This window comes from Phacochoerus africanus, chromosome 5, assembly GCF_016906955.1.
Source record: "Phacochoerus africanus isolate WHEZ1 chromosome 5, ROS_Pafr_v1, whole genome shotgun sequence".
Classification (NCBI taxonomy): domain Eukaryota; kingdom Metazoa; phylum Chordata; class Mammalia; order Artiodactyla; family Suidae; genus Phacochoerus; species Phacochoerus africanus.
Window position 1 is genome coordinate 67826869 of NC_062548.1, and position 19735 is coordinate 67846603.

Genomic DNA, 19735 nt, shown 5'->3' on the forward strand with positions numbered 1-19735 from the left:
CAGTGGAATGGGTTCGATCCCTGGCCCAGGTACTTTCACACGCCATGGGCATGGCCAGAAAACGCCCCCCCCCCCCAAAAAAAAAAAGAATGTGGCCTGTGTGGCTGATACCTTTTATATATATATAAATATATATATGTTGTAGGAAGTGGGAGAGAACAGGAAGGTGAGCCTACAGGCTGAAGAGGAGGCCAGATCATGCAGGCCTTACAGGCTTCCTTAAAATGTTGGTCCTTTTAGGGCCACACCTGCAGTGAATGGAAGCTGCTGGGCCAGGGGTTGAATCAGAGCTACCGCTGTAGGCCTACATCACAGCCACAACAACGCCAGCTCTGAGCCGCTTTTGTGACCTAAGCCATGGCTTGCAGCAACACCAGATTCTGAACCCACTGAGCCGGGCCAGGGATCCAACCTGCATCCTCACAGAGACAACATCGGGTCTTTAACCCACTGAGTCATAAATGGGAACTCAAAACCGTTGGTTTTTAACCTGAGGACCAGAGGAAGCCTCCCAAAGGTCTCAGGCAGGGAGCGTGTATGACCTGATTTGCCTTTTCAGAAGTTCACTCTGGCAGCTGTGTGGAGAAGGGAGCAAGGAGGACCGGGCAGGTGAGAGAGGCCTGCCGGGGGTGGGGCAGAGGGACACTGCATTCCCCCAGATGACAGAGTAAGTAACCTGCACCAGGGCCTTCATGGCAGAGCTGGGGGAGCAGAAAGAAGAACAGGCAGACTGACTGAGCAGCAAAGCAATGGGAGAAATAATCGAGTCTGGAAGCTCTGAAAACAGCTGTATTGATTTTGCATCTCATTTTCCAAATTAGCTTTTATTTTTATTTTTTGCTGCAATGCATATTTTGCCCCCATTTTACATCCACTCCACCTCCACCCAGACCACATTACTTGGGTACTAAGTTGCTATAATTTGCATTCCATTTCTCCAGAAGGCTTGGAAATGAGGTACAACAGGTGCCCTCTGACCAGCTCAGCACACCCTCAGAGGTGGCCCCGCCCTGAAGCCCTTGGCTCACCCTGGGGTGGGATGACTTAGCTGAATTCTGGAGATGAGGAAAAGTGACTGAATTCTGGAGATGAGGAAAAATTTAAAAATCAGGCATCTACTGGTGATACCTCCTATAGTAGCTGATACTGTAGTTCACAAAGCATCATAACTGACCTATTAAATTCTTTTTGTTTTTCCTTTCTTTTTACAGCCACACCTGTGGCACATGGGGGTTCCCAGGCTAAGGGCTGAATCGGAGCTGCAGCTGCTGGCCTAAGTCACACAGCCACAGCAACATGGTATCTGAGCCGCATCTATGACCTACACTGCAGCTCAGGGCAATGCCAAATCCTTAACCCACAGAACTGGGATTGAACCTGCATCCTCATGGATACTAGTTGGAGTCGTTTCCACTGAGCCACTACAGGAACTCCAAGTTCACCTAGTCTTTATTAAATGTTACAACCATTGTGGAGGGGGAAAAAAACCCTCAAAGTTTCACTTTTTAGGGCAATTATGAAAGTACAAATTAGTTTTTCCTATTTAAATTTTGCTAATATTTGATTTGTACTGAAACTATCCTTGTTGAGGATTTTCCAGGGACTGTAACACTGTATAACAGGTTGTGATACTTTGCTCTCACTTTATCACATTAATCTCTGAAAAGCAAACACCAAACTGGGAGAAAAATGGCACATAAACACAGGGGAAAAAAAATCGAAAGTTGAATATACTATAATGAAACAATAGTCAAAGGACTAAAACTGCCGTCATTGATTTATAGATTGATAACTTCGTGTACTCATGTACTCCTCATTCAAACTGATCTGCCATATAATTCCTATATGATTTACATTCATGGCAACTTAGAGATCCATCAAGGTTCCCGGATGGGGAACGGATGTGTCCTGGAAGGATTGTGAGTCTGTGTCTGGTAGAAGGAGGAAGCTGTGAGTGAAGGAACTGCAGGAAGTGGGCAAGGCACTGAGCTCATTCTTTCCATTCAGTCAGAACTGATTTTATTGATTGTGGATTTATTTGAGATACGGTATTCCATCAAATAAAGACATCTCTGACTGAAAAATATTAACAGCCAGCATAAACACCCCACAAACTTATCAAAACCAGCTCTCTTGGGGATTTCCACTTCTAATCATGAAAGAGTAGACAGTAAATAGCCCACTTTCCTGCTGAGAAATGCAGAATAAAAAGAATTTGTTTTAGGAGTTTCCTGGTGGCCTAGCAGTTAAGAACCTGGTGTTGTCACTGCTGTGGTTTGATCCCTGGCCTGGAAACTTCCAAATGCCACAAGTATGGCCAAAAAAAAATTTTTTTTTTTTGTTTAAACGAATGGGACAGTGGCCAAAGTAGTCAACTTATTAGACAAGATTAAAAAGAGATGCCCTGGAGTCCCCATTGTGGCTCAGCAGGTTAATAACCAGACTGGCATCTATGGGGATTGGGGTTTGATCCCTGGCCCCACTCAGCGGGTTAAGGATCCAACAGTGCTGGAAACTGCAGCATAGGTTGCAGATGTATCTGGGATCCAGTGTTGCTGTGGCTGTGGTATAGACCAGCAGCTGCAGCTCCAATTTGACCCTAGCCCAGGATCTTCCATATGCTGCAGGTATGGTTATTAAAAAAAGAGAGAGAGATGCTCCTTGAGGAAGGCCCAACTTTCTGCATTTCACTTTTCCTCCCAGGGGTTTGCTAATTCTTCATGTGGAAAAAGAAAGTGAAACGACGGGAAGAAGGGAGCTGCTGAGAGGAAGAGAATTCTTTAGAATTTCCAGCAGTCTCATGGGGTTAGAGAAGAAAAAACAGGCACTCAGGACAGCCAAGGGAGCAAGGGCTCCGAACTGAGGCCCCATAGAGAGGGAGACTCAAAGACTGGCACTTTAGAGCATTCCCGATGTAGCACAGCAGAAATGAATACAACTTGTAACCATAAGGTTTCTGGTTAGATCCATGGCCTCACTCAGTGGGATAAGGATCCAGCATTGCCGTGAGCTGTGGTATAGGTCACAGACATGGCTCGGATACCACTGGCTGTGGCATAGGCTGGCAGCTATAGCTCCAATTTGATCCCTAGCCTGGGAACTTTCATATCCTGAGAGTGTGGCCCTAAAAAGCAAAAAAAAAAAAAAAAAAAAAAGGCTGGCACTTTATCACAAATTTTCTCCCACAGTTTTGTCTATTAAGTTATAAAGAGCAACCATCAAGAAGCAAACTGAAAGCAAAAAGCACATCAAAGTTGAATCCCAGCTCATGATGGTGGGAAAACAAAAATTGGAATAAATGCTTCACAGAAGAGGCAAGATACTGAATAATACATGAAATTCTCTGTTAGCCTTGAGAAGACAATCCCATAGGATGAGGGTAAAGGAAAGGCAGCCTAAACCTTAGGGAACTGCGAACTAGTCACTAAAGTCTCAAGTCTTTGACTGGATTGAGATGGTTTGCCTCTCTGCTGCCCTTCAGAGGATGGGATGAATTCTCCCTGGACAGAGAAAACTTTATCCAGACTGCTGCAATTTGATTGTTCATGTCCCCCCAAATGCATACACTGAAGTCCACATGCCCAATGTGATGGTGTTAGGAGATGAGGTCTTGGGAGCTTCTTAAGTCATAGCAATGGAGTCCTTCTGAGTCGGGTTACCTTTCTTATAAAAGGGATCCCACAGAGACCCCTCTCCCCTTCCACCAAGTGAGAACAAGGTGAGAAGGTACCAGCTGTGAACCAGGAAGCGGGCCTTCACCAGAAATTATGACATCCTAACCTTCAGAACTCTGAGAAATATATTTCTGTTGTTTACAGGCCACCTAGCTTGTGATACTTTATTATAGCAGCCTGAATAATAGACCCTCTATATTTTCTTATAAGAATGTTAGCCATTCAGTCAAAAATTACTTGATGTACTAAAAATAAACAAATAAATAAATAAATAAAAATAGGAGTTTCCATTGTGGCTCAGCAGTAATGAACCCAACTAGTATCCATGAGCATACGAGTTTGATCCCTGGCCTTGTTCAGTGGCTTAAGGATCTGACATTTCCATGAATTACGGTGTAGGTCACAGGCACAGCTTGGATCTGGTGTTGCTGTGCTATGGCATAGGCCAGCAGCTGCAGCTCCAAAGGGACCCCTAGCCTGAGAACTTTCATATGCCATGGGTACAACCTTAAAATAAATAAATACATAAATAAATACATAAGTAATAAAAACATACACTGTAATAGTCTCTATTTTGAAAGCTCCATAGGGTTCCATAATTGCTTAAGTACAAATTCAATTAAATGAAACATAGTACATTCCAGTCACCAGTCAAACATCAAAGGTGAATTATCATTGTCCCACTCCATTCTGAATGTTTGGCTGCTGACAGAGTTTAAGACCCACTTATCCCTCTTGCTCCAAAACTGGGCAAATTGATAGGAAAGTCCATATATTTTTGGTGTCAGTAGGGAAGTTGAAACATTTCAAATGCCACCCCCCACAGCCTGATAAAGACCAAAACCACTTGTTCTGCTCTTTACTGAAGCCACTCTGGACTGGCTTGTGCACCTGCTCTGTTCTCACTATAAAGTCCCATTATGTGAGTAATGAAGCTGTTCTTACCCTCATGGTGGCTGTTGTTACATCACCAATCTTGAAATCCCTGATTTGGGGGGCAGGGGAAAGTTGTCCCCTGTGGGGCAGCCACAAGACAGAAACAAAATTGATCCAAATGTGAGTTCCTTGAGTTGCATTTTTAAAATAACTCTAATTAATGTATTTTTAAAGGAAATGGCCTGATAGTGAATTATACCAAAGAACTGGAATCAATTAAAAAGAAAAAAAAGCATCAACTAGAAATTCTTTAAAAAAAAAATTGAACTCAGATCAGTTTCAAGCATATTGGACACAGATGGAGATGGGATGAGTGAGCTAAAAATTAGGTCAGTAGAAAATAACCAGGCATAAGCTTAGCTTAGGGAGAAATTTATAGCTGTAATGCATATATTACTAAAATAAGAAGGGCTAAAAATCAATGATATGATTATCCATTTCAAAAAGTTAGAAAAAGAACTGTATGTTATACCAGAAGAAAGCATAAAAGATAGAAGCATGAATAAAATTAAAAAAAAAACAAAATCTACAAAGCTGAAAGCTGTTTTAGAAGAAATTTTTAAATTGATAAACCTCTTACGAAACTAATAGAAAAAAGAAAGAATTCACTAATTAGCCATATGAGGAATGAAGGAAAGAAAGAGTAGAGTAGATCCTCACACATTAAAAAAAAAAAAAAAAGACAGTTTTATGCCAAAAACTTTGAAGATTAAATGAAAATAACATACTCCTAGAATATCACTCACCAAAGCTGACCCAAAAAGAAGCAGAAATTTTAAGTAGTCTTATGTTTTTTTAAAAAAAAATGAGTCTGTAACTTTTAAATACTTCCTCAAATAAATACTCAAGCTCAGATTGCTGGTTCAATGAAATCCTCCAAATATTTAAAATATATATAATACCAATCTTACAGATTCATTCACTTCCATAAAATAGAAAGAAGAACTAGTTTCCTACTCATTTTTTGAGGGGAAGCCTAGTTTTGATACCTCCAAAGGAGAATAAAGGAGACAAAAATCATACAATTGCCTCAAAAGGTACAGAAAACTTGTTGGATACAATTCTAGAGGTAGTCATGATTTTTTTAAAAACTGTGTAAAAGAGTAATAGAAGACAACTTAAAACTAATCCAATAAAAGTATCTGCAAGAAATCTTGAACAATATAATTAGTAGTAAAAGTTTCTTGCTGAGATCTACAAGTAACAAAAATACATATTAACACAATATTGAACTGAAGGTCTGACTAGTGCAATAATGTGAGGAAAAAAATCAAGATATAAATATTGGAAAAGAAGAAATGCAACTGTCATAAGTTACAACATGATTGTGTACATAGAAACTCCTAAAGGATCCAGTCCAAATTTGGCATTAGTAAGTGAATTTATCAAGGTCAATGGATATAAAATCAATACATCAACCAAATTTTTCACATTACAGAAAAGTGCCCAAGTCCATGAAGACACTTGCAAATTGGACAAAGGGTGACTCTTAGCCCAGCACTCAAGTTTTCTTACATGTATGAATTGGCAATGAAGAACTTGTTTGAAGTACAGAAGCTACAGAAATGTTTTCAATTCTAGTTCACCTCTGATCAAGCAGAGACCAGTGTCCACCTTAGCCCTTGCAATTCCTGGGCATGTGGCTAAAGTGACTGTGCAGGGGTAAGGAAAGGAACAATGAAGGGGGGAGCACATCAGAAATTTCTGAAATGAGGGGTCTGAATAATTCAAGCCTTCTGCTTTTGGCAAAGTTGAAAATCAAGGATCACCCAGAGGGGCTGGATTCCCATACAGCCTAAGGATTCCCATTCCAGTCTATGGTTGGAAACCTATGGAGAGGATGAGGGTAAGTGGTTGGCATCCAGGTCTACCACGGGAGAGAGGAGCAAGAGCAGACAAGAGGGCTACTTGGCCCTGGCCTCACATTTACCCAGAGCATCAAGTCTGAACTTCAAATATTGTGTGCGAATGAGGCTACACACAGAAATACAAAAAGACTCTGACAGAACTGAAAGTAGACAACTTTCAATCACACTAAATTCATGTCCCTTTCTTTATCCATAACACACCAATAATTCATGTTCTCTATAAATTCTGCAATTATCATGTAGGTATTGTGATTATATTTATGTCATGATGTATCTGTATGTTAATATTGTCATTTTAGGAGTTCCTTGGTGGCCCAATGATTAAGGGTCTGGTGTTGTCCCTGCAGGGGTTTGATCCCTGGCCTAGAAACTTCCGAATGCTGCAAGCTTGGCCAAAAACTGTATGTATATAATTTTATTATATATGAATGTTTAAAACTTTTGTGGCACCCGTTCAGGAGTCTTTCTTTTTTCCTCTTTCTTCCATTGTCCCCCTATCCCACTCCTTCTTCACCTGCTCTTTCTCAAAATGTGGAAGTGGCCAGGAACTTCCAAGGTCAACCCTGGAAAGGCTCTGGATTCCTCAATGGTCAATTTGGAATTGTGGCCAAATTTTAAAATTTGTGGGTGGAATGTGAGGGGTGATGGTGTCTTTGCCCCATAAGTGGGGACAGAGCCAGAAAAGATTGCCTTGATGTTGTTAAGTATAACCATATTTTAGCTGATATCACTTCAAAATACTGGAACTATGGCAGGAAGTTCACGGGTTTCCTTATGGTAGCTTCAGCTTTTGCATGTTCACCTTGACTGCTGTCATGAGCAATGGCTATGTCCTAGAGGACCAAGAGCCTCCTCTGGGCTTGATGTAGGACTTCCTGTGATTGGGTGTTCAGACCCAGAGGCAATAGCAGTGTTGGACTAACCAAAGAGGTGACCAAGCAAAATGCTTAGGGCACGATTAAACTGGAGCACAACCCCATCACTTGCTGCAGGAAAAATGAAGAGCATTTCATAGTGATGAACTTGTTCAGAATTTAATTTGCCATCCAAAGGAAACAAAAATAAACTTACATAACTTTTAGCTTGGATTTAAGTTGTCTGTCGTTTGGAGTAATTTTATTTTATTTTGAGTTAAAGTGGGGATATACCAGAGTTTTGTTGTTATTTTTGTTGTTCTTTCTAAGTCCTGATAACTATTGTCTAAATCTTCCAGGATCCTTGCCCCCCCACCCCGGACTCTTTTTCTGTAGCGCACACATTTCCTCTTCAACATCTTGATTTTCTATTTAGCCCCACATCACTCAATCCAACCTCTGTCAAGCTGTTTGGTTTCCAGCTCCTAGGTTTGGGCAGTCTAGTTATCAATTCACTTTCATTTTGTTTCCCTTGAACAATAATTTTCTCAATTTTACACAGTGCAATTTTGCATTTTTAAAGTAACTCCCACAGATTTCTCTAACACAGAGAATAGACTTAGGAACCTGCACTTATACTCCTACTACTACTGCCCCAAGATCCTTCCCCAGGAGTCCAGACATATCTTTTAAGGAGGGAGGGACTGTTTTTTTTTACAGGTTCATAATGTAGCCAGCTAATCTGGGTTTAGGTGGGTGGAGTGGTAATGGGGATGAGGGGAAAGAAAACAGAACAGTGTTGAAATCTCCATTTGGCAGGCTTTTTTTTTTTTTTTTTGAGGTTTCTAAAAGTTATTTATTTTTATTAAAGTATAGTTGATTTACAATGTTGTACCAATTTCTGCTGTACAGCACAGTGACCCATGCATGTATGTGTGTGTATATATACTTTCTCATGGTCTTCCATCATGGTCTAGCCCAAGAGATTGGATATAGTTCCCTGTGCTGTATAGCACGACATCTTTGCACATCCATTCTAAATGTAATAGTTTGCATCTACCAACCCCAAACTCCCTGTCTATCCCACTCTCTCTTCCCTCCCCCTTGGCAACTACAAGTCTGTTCTCTACAACTCACAACTCAACAAACAACAACAACAACAACAAACAATGAAAAAATGGGCAAAAGACCTAAATAGACATTTGGCAGTTTTACTTCTACTTCCTCCAATCAAAACTGGTCTTGGCACTTTGGAATGTCCTTTATACTGTGTCTCTGTGACTCTTCTTATGGTTCAGGAAAATTAGCTGACATGTTTCTGAACATGCTAAGAGTTATGAGATAGAGAGGGAAGAGATTGCTAATAACCTGTTTTCTTTCCAAGACAGAGTCATCAGAAAATAGAAGAAAGATCCAGGAAACCCATGGGAGGACAGTCTGTTGAAATTCCAAGAGCCATATGTAGAGATTAAACCCACTGATAAATTCCAGTCTCAGGTCTCTCCTGACTTACCTCCACCAGCTTGTTGGCATGCTCGCGGAAAACCTGGGCATATTCCTTCACTTCCTTCTCATTCCCACTTTTTGCAGCCTCAATGAGAACCAGCAAAGGGACGTTGGTTTCCAAGAAAGAATCAGATATGTGATCCATTACTGCTTTCCGAAGCTACAGTAAAAACAAAAACAAAAACAAAAACAAAAACACACACAGTTAAGGAATAGAGCAACTGTCTATCTGAGTGTATTACTCATTTAGCAATATGCATTAAATCACTTCCTTGGAATAGTTTTTTTAAAGTCCCAGCTCGAGTACCCTGGTGGCCTAGTGGGTTAAGGATCTGGTATTGTCATTGCAGTGGCTCAGGTCACTGCTGTGGCACAGGTTTGATTCCTGGCCTGGGAACTTCTGCCTGCTGCAAGTATGGCCAGAAGAAAGGAAAAAAAGAAGGAAGGAAGAAAGAAAGAAAGATAGAACTAGAGAATCTCATACTGAGTGAAATGAGCCAGAAAGACAAAGACAAATACCATATGATATCACTTATAACTGGAATCTAATATCCAGCACAAATGAACATCTCCTCAGAAAAGAAAATCATGGACTTGGAGAAGAGACTTGTGGCTGCCTGATGGGAGGGGGAGGGAGTGGGAGGGATCGGGAGCTTGGGCTTATCAGACACAATTTAGAATAGATTTACAAGGAGATCCTGCTGAATAGCATTGAGAACTTTGTCTAGATACTCATGTTGCAACAGAACAAAGGGTGGGGAAAAAATTGTAATTGTAATGTATACATGTAAGGATAACCTGACCCCCTTGCTGTACAGTGGGAAAATAAGAAAGAAAGAAAGAAAGAAAGAAAGAAAGAAAGAAAGAAAGAAAGAAAGAAAGAAAGAAAGAAAGAAGGAAGGAAGGAAGGAAGGAAGGAAGGAAGGAAGGAAGGAAGGAAGGAAGGAAGGAAGGAAGGAAGGAAGGAAGGAAAGGAGGGAGGGAGGGAGGGAGGAAGGAAGGAAGGAAGGAAAGAAAGAAAGAGTCCTAGCTTTCATTATCCAAGGAAACAATGTTTCAACTTTTTAATTTTCCTAGTTCTTCTCATATAACAGGAAAACAAAAAGACATGACTGATGGCTGTTCTGAAGTAACTGGATTATATGTCAACTTGAAAGTTATACACATGACCTATAGCTCAGTGCTCTACAGGCTCCCCTTGTCTCAACCTTCATTGACCAAGTGTCTACCGTCAGGTTTTGAATCCTGATCCAGTTCAAGAACTCAGGCTTTTGGAGTTCTCTAGTGGCTCAGGAAGTTAAGGATCCAGCACTGTCACTGCTGTGGGTTACTGAGGTACTGCTGTAGATTCAGTCCCTGGCCAAGGAACTTGCCATGGATACATCCAGATAAATAAATAAATAAATAACACAGGCTCTTTGGAAAAAGGAAAAATGTAGGCATCAATCAGCAAGTTAGGGAGTCTCCGTCGTGGCTCAGTGGTTAATGAATCTGACTAGGAACCATGAGGTTGAGGGTTCGATCCTTGGCCTCACTCAGTGGGTTGGGGATCTGGCGTTGCCATGAGCTGTGGTATAGGTCGCAGACTCCACTCAGATCCTGTGTTGCTGCGGCTCTCAAGTAGGCCAGCAGCTGTGGCTCCAACTGGACCCTTAGCCGGGGAACCTCCACATGTCACGGGTACAGTCCCAGAAAAAGAAAAAAAAAAATCAGCAAGTTAGGAGAAATTTAGATGAAGAACTGGGCTTTGAAACCCCCTAAAACTTACTGTTTTGCATTCTACTGTCCTTTCTAAATTCATTGTTTATATTTGATGCAGATGGAAACATGAAAAAACATCTAACAATCTCAAAAATGTGTCTGTTCAGGTGCTATGATGATATAACTGCTGTGCTCCACAAAGAAGTACTGATAATTATTCTTCAAGGTAAGTAAGAGTAAACATACCCAAATTCCTAACAATGCATAATTACACATCATTCCCATGTTGTTAAAATGGGAAGCAGGACAACTGCGTGAAATGAAATGAAACTGAACAAACACCTCGGTGCTGCTTTGTTCATAACTGGCAGAATGTATACAGGGAGAAAACACCCCCAATGCAAATAAACACAAGAGAAGATAGTAAACAATGTGTATATTTTCCAAACAAATATTTCTAATTAGGAAATATTTCTATTGCAGGCAAATATTTTAATAGGGAGATACATACACATTTATCATTGGTCAGAAGAAGGAAAACGTTTCACAAATCTCAGTCCCTTTTTGCACTAATTACCATAAGGTATGCATGTGTGTATATGTGACTTAGTTTGGTCGAGCACTGGATTGAGTTGGACATTTCACCATATAAAGTATAACAAAGCCTATGGTAAATGAACATTGATTAGTTACTCATTTAACGAAGTGTATTAAAGTTCTGCTTGACTACAGCTCTGATTTGACCTCTAGCCTGGGAACTTCCATATGCTGCAGGTGCAGCCCTAAAAAGAATAAAAAAAAATTCTGCTTGGGAATAGGGTTTTTATTGGTCAGCTCATATATTCTAGGAATACTTGATGTGCCAGATAGCTAACCTCAACCAAGATTTTTACATATTGTATCACTTATTCACCACAACACAACAAGATAAGAACTACTCTTATACAAGTTTTTCAAATGAAGAAAACGAGACTTGGACAAGTTGAATAACCTTCCTTCAGCCATAGGTGGCAAGTAGCAGCCTGCTATGAGAATGTCTGAAGGGGACAGTGGGGTGGATACTGGAAACTGGCCTGGCTTGGCTCTCTTCCAGGACAGAGACCTACATGAAAGAGGAACTATTGGGAGTGTAATCAAAATTGAACTCAATAGGGATAATAGAGATAGAAGAAAGGAAAAGTCTAGATGAAGTGGGGACAATGGTCAGAGCCAGGCTATCTCAGCAATCAAGCCACTGTATTTTTCTTTTTAATTGCTATTTTTTATTTTTGTAAGGAAAAAGTTCCTGAGCTGGGGTTGAATTGGAGCTGTGGTTGCTGGCCTACACCACAGCCACAGCAATGCAGGATCTGAGCCACATCTTCCACCTATGCCTCAGCTTGTGGCAACATGGGATCTTTAACCCACTGAGTGAGGCCGGGGATTGAACCTACATCTTCATGGACACTATGTGGGGTTCTGAACTCACTGAGCCACAATGGGAGCTCCATGTCTCTGTATTTTTAAAAAACACACGAAAATAACCTAAGTGAGAGCTCTGTGAGGCTAGAAGAGCTCTCTGTTCCTCCAGCCTCTGTCTAGGCCTTCAGGAAGACTGAATTCACATAAAAATGAGCAACTTGAAATTATCAAGGTCAAAACTCACATACAAATATTTTAAGAAAAATATATCATCTCTACACACACTGAAAGCGTGCCAGAAAGATAGGGCCCATAAAACAAATTAAAGCTGTAATCTACTATTTCAAATACATTAGAATACACTAAAACATGATGTAAGATATGAAATAACAACATAAATTAGAAAAAGAAGAGATTATAGAATGAGGTCATGAAGCCCAAAGGAGAGTTATAAATAAAATCATTTGAAAAAGCAGACTGAACAAGAATGAATAAGCACAAGAGCAAATGCTGCAAGAGAAATAAAAGGAGAAAAGAAGAAAAACATTTCAATCCAAAATAAATGTTTTAAAAGGAGATTTAAAATTTTTGATGGAGTCGTGGCTCGGTGGTAACCAACTCGACTAGTATCCATGAGGACGCAGGTTCAATCCCTGACCTTGCTCAGTGGATTAAGCGGTGTTGCCATGAGCTATGGTGTAGGTTGCAGATGCGGTTTGGATGTGGCAGCTACAGCCCCAATTCGACCCCTAGCCTGGGTACCTCCATAAGCCATGGGTACAACCCTAAAGTGACAAAAGACAAAAAAAATTTGAGGAAAAGTGAAAAGCATTTAATAAAATAAAAATAAAATTCAATATATGGTTACCTGAGGCCCCTAAAAAATAAAATCGAAGCAAGAAAACAGAAAGAATACTAAGAAATACAACTTTTGAAAACTTTTATGAGTGTATATATAAAATTTTAATTAAATTAAATTAGGAGTTCCCATCATGGCTCAGTGTTTAACAAATCTGACTAGGAACCATGAAGTTGCAGGTTTGATCTCTGGCCTTGCTCAGTGTGTTAAGGATCTGGTGTTGCCATGAGCTGTGGTGTAGGTTGTAGATGCGGCTTGGATCCTGCGTTGCTTTGGCTCTGGTGTAGGCTGGCGGCTACAGCTCCGACTAGACCCCTGGCCTGGGAACCTCCATATGCCAAGGGTGAGGCCCTAGAAAAGGCAAAACGACAATAAAGAAATACATAAATAAAAAATTAAAAAATAAATTAAATTGCTATTCTGTCACTATAATAATTTATATAATTATTTATTTAATATGATTATTTAAATATGTACACAAACTATATTCTATATAGAAATATATAAATTTATATGTAAATATATGTAAAACTATATTCCACATAGAAATATATATACATATATATACACATATATATATATACATATATATATATATGAAAGAACATATCATATACCTGAGAAGAGTGACCCACACCATCAACCAAGATTAACTGTATTCTAAAGAAAAAAGGGGCAGATTCTTATGTATTTAGGTGAATAGAACACATAGCTTATAAAGTAAAGATCATCATATGATCATCAGACTTTTTAACTGCAAAGTTTTATGCCAAAAGAAAATAAAATACTGTATTGAAGATACTCAAGGAAAGATGTGAGCTAAGAATTTTATCACCAGCAAAACTGACTTTCAGAGATATAAACCACAAACCAAATGTGATCAACATGCAAGAACTCAGAAAATATTGCTCCCATGAGAACTAGGGAATCTGTTAGAGAATTAACTTTCTCTACCAAAATAAGTAAACATCAACATAAGTACTGATGGTGAGCACTTGATATACACTTATTTACAGAATTAAGAATATAGGATAGCTAGATAGGAAAGCTTGGGTTATAAAAAAGGATGTATGCTCTGGCAAAGAAGATGTAAAAATGAAAAGAGAAAGGGAAGAGGATATACAAAAATATTTTAACTGTTTTATGTAATTTTAATTACAATGGTAGTATGAATATCATTATCCATTTTTTTTGGCTGCACCCACAGCATGCAGAAGTTCCCAGGCCATGGATCAAACCTGCACCACCTCAGTAGTGATCGAAGCCACTGCAGTACCAACACAATTAACCTGCTACGTTACAAGAGAATTCCTGAATATTGTTATTCTAACACTATTGCATTTAAAGGTAGAATCAAGCAAACAATTAGTTATGAGAGTTGATTTTTCATCTACTGTGTCCTTGCTCATCAGAAGTGTTGGTGTGGAAGAAGGATGATATAATATAGAAAAGGTTAAGGAAAAAGCTTATAATCTTAGACCTAAAGCAGAAATATCAATATGAACACATGAGATTTTAAAATGAAAACACACACACACAATTCCCTAGTTCTATCTAGTGAAAAGGTCTAAAAATAATGACTAGCCCAGTAGCAATGAATACCTTTTTTCCCCTGCTTTTTAGGGCTGCACCCATGGCATATGAAGATTCCCAGGCTAGGTGTTGAATCAGAGCTGTGGCTGCTGGCCTACACTACAGCCACAGAAACACAGGATCCTAGACACATCTGCGACCTACACCACAGCTCATGGCAATCCCAAATCCTTAACCTACTGAGTGAGGCCAGGAATCAACCTGCGTCCTCATGGAACCTAGTTGGGTTTGTTACTGCTGAACCACAAGGTTCAGCAATGAATATCTTGAAATACAATTTTCCCCTAAAACAACCAGAGCTTCTTAGAAAAATGACCAATTCCAAGTTCTTTGGGCTAGAAATATACAAATAAGCCTAAAATATCTTATTATACCAGGTAACATAGAGCTATCAAAGATTACTAGGATCACGTAAAAATTAAGGCGGCTCCCACGTGGCCAAAGATTAGACAATTTGAACTTCACAAAGAATACAAATTCCACTGGATTGAAACACATGAAATATATTTAAATGCATATATAATGACTAGATAATAATAATAATTAACTGGTCATCTTCAGAGGGTGACAAGGAACCAATTCAATTATCCTGAAAGAATCAGGACTATATCTTGCCTTTCCTATATGAATTGAAATTCTTTGTAATGAGGGAAATGTCTGTTAATAAATTTATTTCACTTAATAAATAAAAAAAATGATGGAATATCACCATTTTGCAACCCTTAATGAATTAAAACATCTAGACAATGAACAATAGTGATTGAAGACATCACACAAAAAAGACAAGCATTTAAAATTGTGAATCACTATACTGTACACCTGTAACTTATATATCAGCTATACTTCAATTTAAAAAAGAGAGAACCAGACATTATGTGCCTTCTGATGAACTGCGCTATCTGTGTAGCACAACTGCACACAATAGCACAACTACAGTGTTGCCAAAGGATCAGTTCTGAACATAGCCAAGGCTCTATATCCCCCTGGTGATTTGCAGAAAACACAGACAGAATACATATGGAACAGCACCAGACATATCTAGTCAGCAAAATTCAGACTCTGGAAATCTTACAGTACAAACCAGCCAGGTTCTTCAACAGATGGATTATAAGCAAAAGAAAGGGATGGAAGGGGATGCGATAAAGAAACTGAAAGATAAATCCCAAAATGCAAACAAAATTAAACTATGTGATCTGAAGACACACATCAGGGTGATCAAACCATAAAGAAATATAAGGAAGTGGACCCTCTACATGTCAAGAAAATGATTACTTTTGGAGGGAGGCAGAAAGTATACCAAGGAGCTTGTAGGGAGACTAGCAAAGTTCTGTTTTTTGACCTGGGTAGTAGTTACAAGAGTGTTTGCATAATGACAACCCTTAATTGAATGCAGATTTCTATATCCATGCTTTATTTTATAGAAAAAAATTTTCCAAAAAAAAAATGAAACATTCCCCATGTACACTTTTCCATTTTTATCTGGATGGAATAGAGACATGGCCCCAAGATGACTTTGGATAGCCATGAGTTGAAGATGAGAGACATCTCCCCCTCCCCTAATCAACCTGCCCCTGGATGCATGAAGGAGAGCTTTCCAGTGTCCTGTCACTGGCCCAGTATTGTTACACGATTAAATAATGCAATTTTATTTTATCAGAGCTATTCTACATTTTCATTTGGTCTGCTCTGTTTTAACTAGAACACATTGAAACAGACCTCTTTTTTCTTTTCTGCCAATTCTGTCTTCTTTCAGACTGCCTTTCCTTCCCTTGACCCTTCCTACTTAAATGGACTACAGGCCAGTGTCACTGCCATTTCCAGGGAGTTTGTTAGAAACACAAAGCCCCAGGCCCCATCCCAGATCTCCATTTCAATGAGAATCTGTATTTTAATAAAAAGCCTAGGAGGAGTTCTTGTCCTGGCTCAGTGGTTAAAGAACCCAACTAGTACCCATGAGGATACAGGTTTGATCCCTGGCCTGGATTAGTGGGTTCCAGGATCCAGTGTTGCTGTGAGCTGTGGTGTAGGCCAGCAGCTACAGCTCCAATTCAGCCCCTAGCCTGGGAACCTCCATAAGCCGAGGGCTAAGCCCTAAAAAGACAAAAGACAAAACAAACAAACAAACAAAAAAAAAAAACCTAGGTGAGTCCTTTGCACAATTAAGTTTGAGGAACACTGCTCTAGAAGACCTATTGATCAGTTAAGTTCTTAGTTGAAAGCATTTGAAACTAATTCTGGAGGGTTTAAGCACAAAATCTCTCCTGTTGGTTGAAAGAAAGAACAGGACTCAGAAATGTCAGGACGCTGTGTCTTTACATCCTCAGCTTTTGATTCAAAGTCTTAGGCAAATGCAACTGCTTATTATCTGGGTGAAATATAGACCCAAACTCTGAGTCATGTCAACATCACATCTCGTTGCAAGAGTACAAGAGAAAGGTGTTGGGAGGAAAGTGCTTTGTAAAAACAAGTGTTCTGGCCATTGTAGCTCCTTATACCACAATCATATAATGAGGAATTCCACAAACATAGGAAAGGAATTCAGATCCTGACTCAGAAATAAACATGGCCAATAAAATTTAGATCTTGTAGAATAATTCAAGCAGTCAAGCATGAGTGGAAGGTGGAGAAAATAAACATATTTATAAGAAAAAAGTTAAAGGTGAAGTGTCGTTTATAAGGAACCAGATCAGAAACTATGGACTGAAGCAGGAATGGCAAGTATGCCACCACTTTTCATTTCTATGCCTGAAACAGACCTGGCTAATCAATCACAGCATTCTTTGAGCTCAAATACTATTTCATAATCCTTCTCAGGACTGTGATCTAGGTTGCTACTGCCAATCAATCCTGTTTCTCCTGCCGAAGGAAAGTTTTCTTTCTTTGCTGAACCATACCTGCAATTTAAGTGGTTTTCATGCCAACCTTTAGGCAAAATTGACTATGTGTCTGAGCTATGCAGTGCCACCTTGATTATCAGATATAAAAGTTAACACCCCAATCTGAGTTGGTCTGCTGATATTTTAACAAGTGGCTGACAATTTTAGCATGTTTTTCATTTAGACACATGTTTAGAAAAATCTTCTTAAGCATAAGAAGTATTAAGGTACTTCACTACGATGATGCGAAACACACCAATAAGGTCAACTTCAGGGTAGAAGGTGATTTTAAATGGGCTCAAAACTTTGCACTGTAAATCTTTCCATGGATACAGCTTCTCTGGGCTCTTCACGGTTACTGATATATTTTACCATATTTCCTTAAGCTTTAGGGTGTAATTGTTATTAAAAATGAAAAATCAAAGCAACAAAATGTCTGGGCCAGGAGCCATCTAGCCTAGGGGGCTCAACAAGAATTGAGCCTCATTAAGTCAGGCAAATTTTAGCCAGTATGAAGGTCAATTAAGGTAATCAGTCAGTGCAGCAATCCACCCAAAGCCACTTTAATAAATGAAGGTGCCATCAGAGCACACAGTTCTTTGGTAATGATGGCACTGCTTATAGTTTGGACTAGGGGTGGAGGCAGGTGGTGGGGGGAGTAGAGGCATATCTATGAGGCTTGTATAAGAACACTTAGAGGATAATCATTATTTTTGCTTTATTTTGTTTTCTTCATAAGAAACGCACAAAATCCTTTGATCATTCTGTTCATTATCCTGATGGCACTATCTTCTATGAAGCAAAATCATTTTAATTGGGATACTAGCTTCTTTCCTTAATGAAACCAATTACTTCTTTAAAAAAAAGAAAAAAGAAAAGAAAGAAAGAAAGAAAGAAAAAGAATAGTTCACTGGGTTTCATGCTTTTCTCCATACAGCCCCCTGCCCAATTCAAGCTCTACTGGATCAGTTCAAAGCATAACTGTCACCATTAGAAACACCAACATGCATGGCCCCAAGTAGGAAAGATGTGATGGCTTAGTTTAGCCAGAAAATAATCTTCGCCCTCTAGATTTTTCCCCTAGGAGTCTGATGTAATAAAGAGAAAAGTTGATACATATCTTGATGATGGAGTAAAAAGCCCTAGGTAGATAATTGTAGTAGATTTGTTATATGAAAGGCCCCATTCTTCACCCCTCCTGGTACCCAAGCCCATTGCCATCTAACTCTGTATTGCCTGCCCTCTCTGGCTCTGAAATGGGCCATAGGGCATGATTAGGGTCAATGGATATTGGCCATCATGATGCATGGAGGGTCCATTCATCAGTGGATTTTTTGATCTGGTTCTCTGCCATTCTCATGAGAAGGACATGCCCAGGCTAGACTGTTTGTCCCTGAAGGAGGGAGATAAATATGTGGAACACAACTAAGTCACCTCGGTCATCCCCACTGAGGCCACCTGAGGTCAGTCAAGAGCAACTGTGCTCACACATGGGAGAGGGCCTGGACCAAGGTGACCACCCCAGACTAGTGAGCAACAAATGCACTTATTGTCTGCCACTGAGATATTAATCTGCATTATTGTGACAACAGATAACTGATAAAATACATATTTGACTAGAATAACATTTTGTGGTCACTAAACCATCTTTTGGGGGAGACATCAAAGTAAATTTCTGTATTATCAGTTGACCAGTGGGTATTATTCCAATTCATTTGGGGGCCAAAAGTACTGGACTAACCATAGTCTGCTCTACGTGTACCATTAGGTACACTGGGTCATGCTTAAACCATCATAGCTGCAGTTTCTCTTTAGTTTTATTGATTTAACAAATGATTTAGTTCGAAATTGTACTGAAGAGAAGAGTCATGGAGACTAGGACAGGGAAGGGTTGGTCAGAGATCTACTTGAAGATTAGAAGCAGGTGCCTGGATGCTTCTTCTGGGTCCATTTTCTGCCCCAGCACACACAGGACTGTGCCAAAGTCCCCTCCTCCCTCCACAAAATACAGGAGCAATTGCTGTCCTGGGAAGAAGCAGTAAAATACTGCCTTAGGACACAAGTCAGTGCTGGGTCGTCGTGGATCTCCAGATGGCCTCAATCCAGTGGGTACAGCAGCTTTCCTTGGTGCTGGAAAAATGTCAGCAGCACATGAAGTCTATCATCGCTAAGAAGGCAAAGGAGAGGCTGGTGGAATGAGGGTGTGGGCAGAAGGCAGAACAGACTGCAGTAGTGGGCATAGAGGGAAGGTGGCCAAAAGCAGTGCAGGAAAGGACTGGGGAAAATTACTCTTTCATATTAGATTTTATTGAATGCTTATTTTGGACCAGGCACTGTTCTAAATGCTTAGAATAACTCACTTATTTCTCTGAAAAGACCTGGCTACTATTTTCTCCATTTTATAAGTAAGGAAATTGAGACAAGTGACTGCTACTGGTCCACATTCACACAGCTAATAAGTGGCAGT

General features: G+C 39.8%; 1 protein-coding gene across 2 annotated transcripts in view; it reads right to left on the bottom strand.

Annotated features, from left to right (window-relative positions):
* Positions 1–19735, bottom strand: part of CTNNA2 (catenin alpha 2) — a 281632-nt gene that overhangs the window by 241982 nt on the left and 19915 nt on the right. For both annotated transcript variants that reach the window (XM_047781655.1, XM_047781656.1), the window contains exon 2: positions 8846–8998. In XM_047781655.1, coding sequence (XP_047637611.1) covers positions 8846–8998 — 153 coding nt within the window. The remainder of the gene's footprint in view (positions 1–8845; positions 8999–19735) is intronic.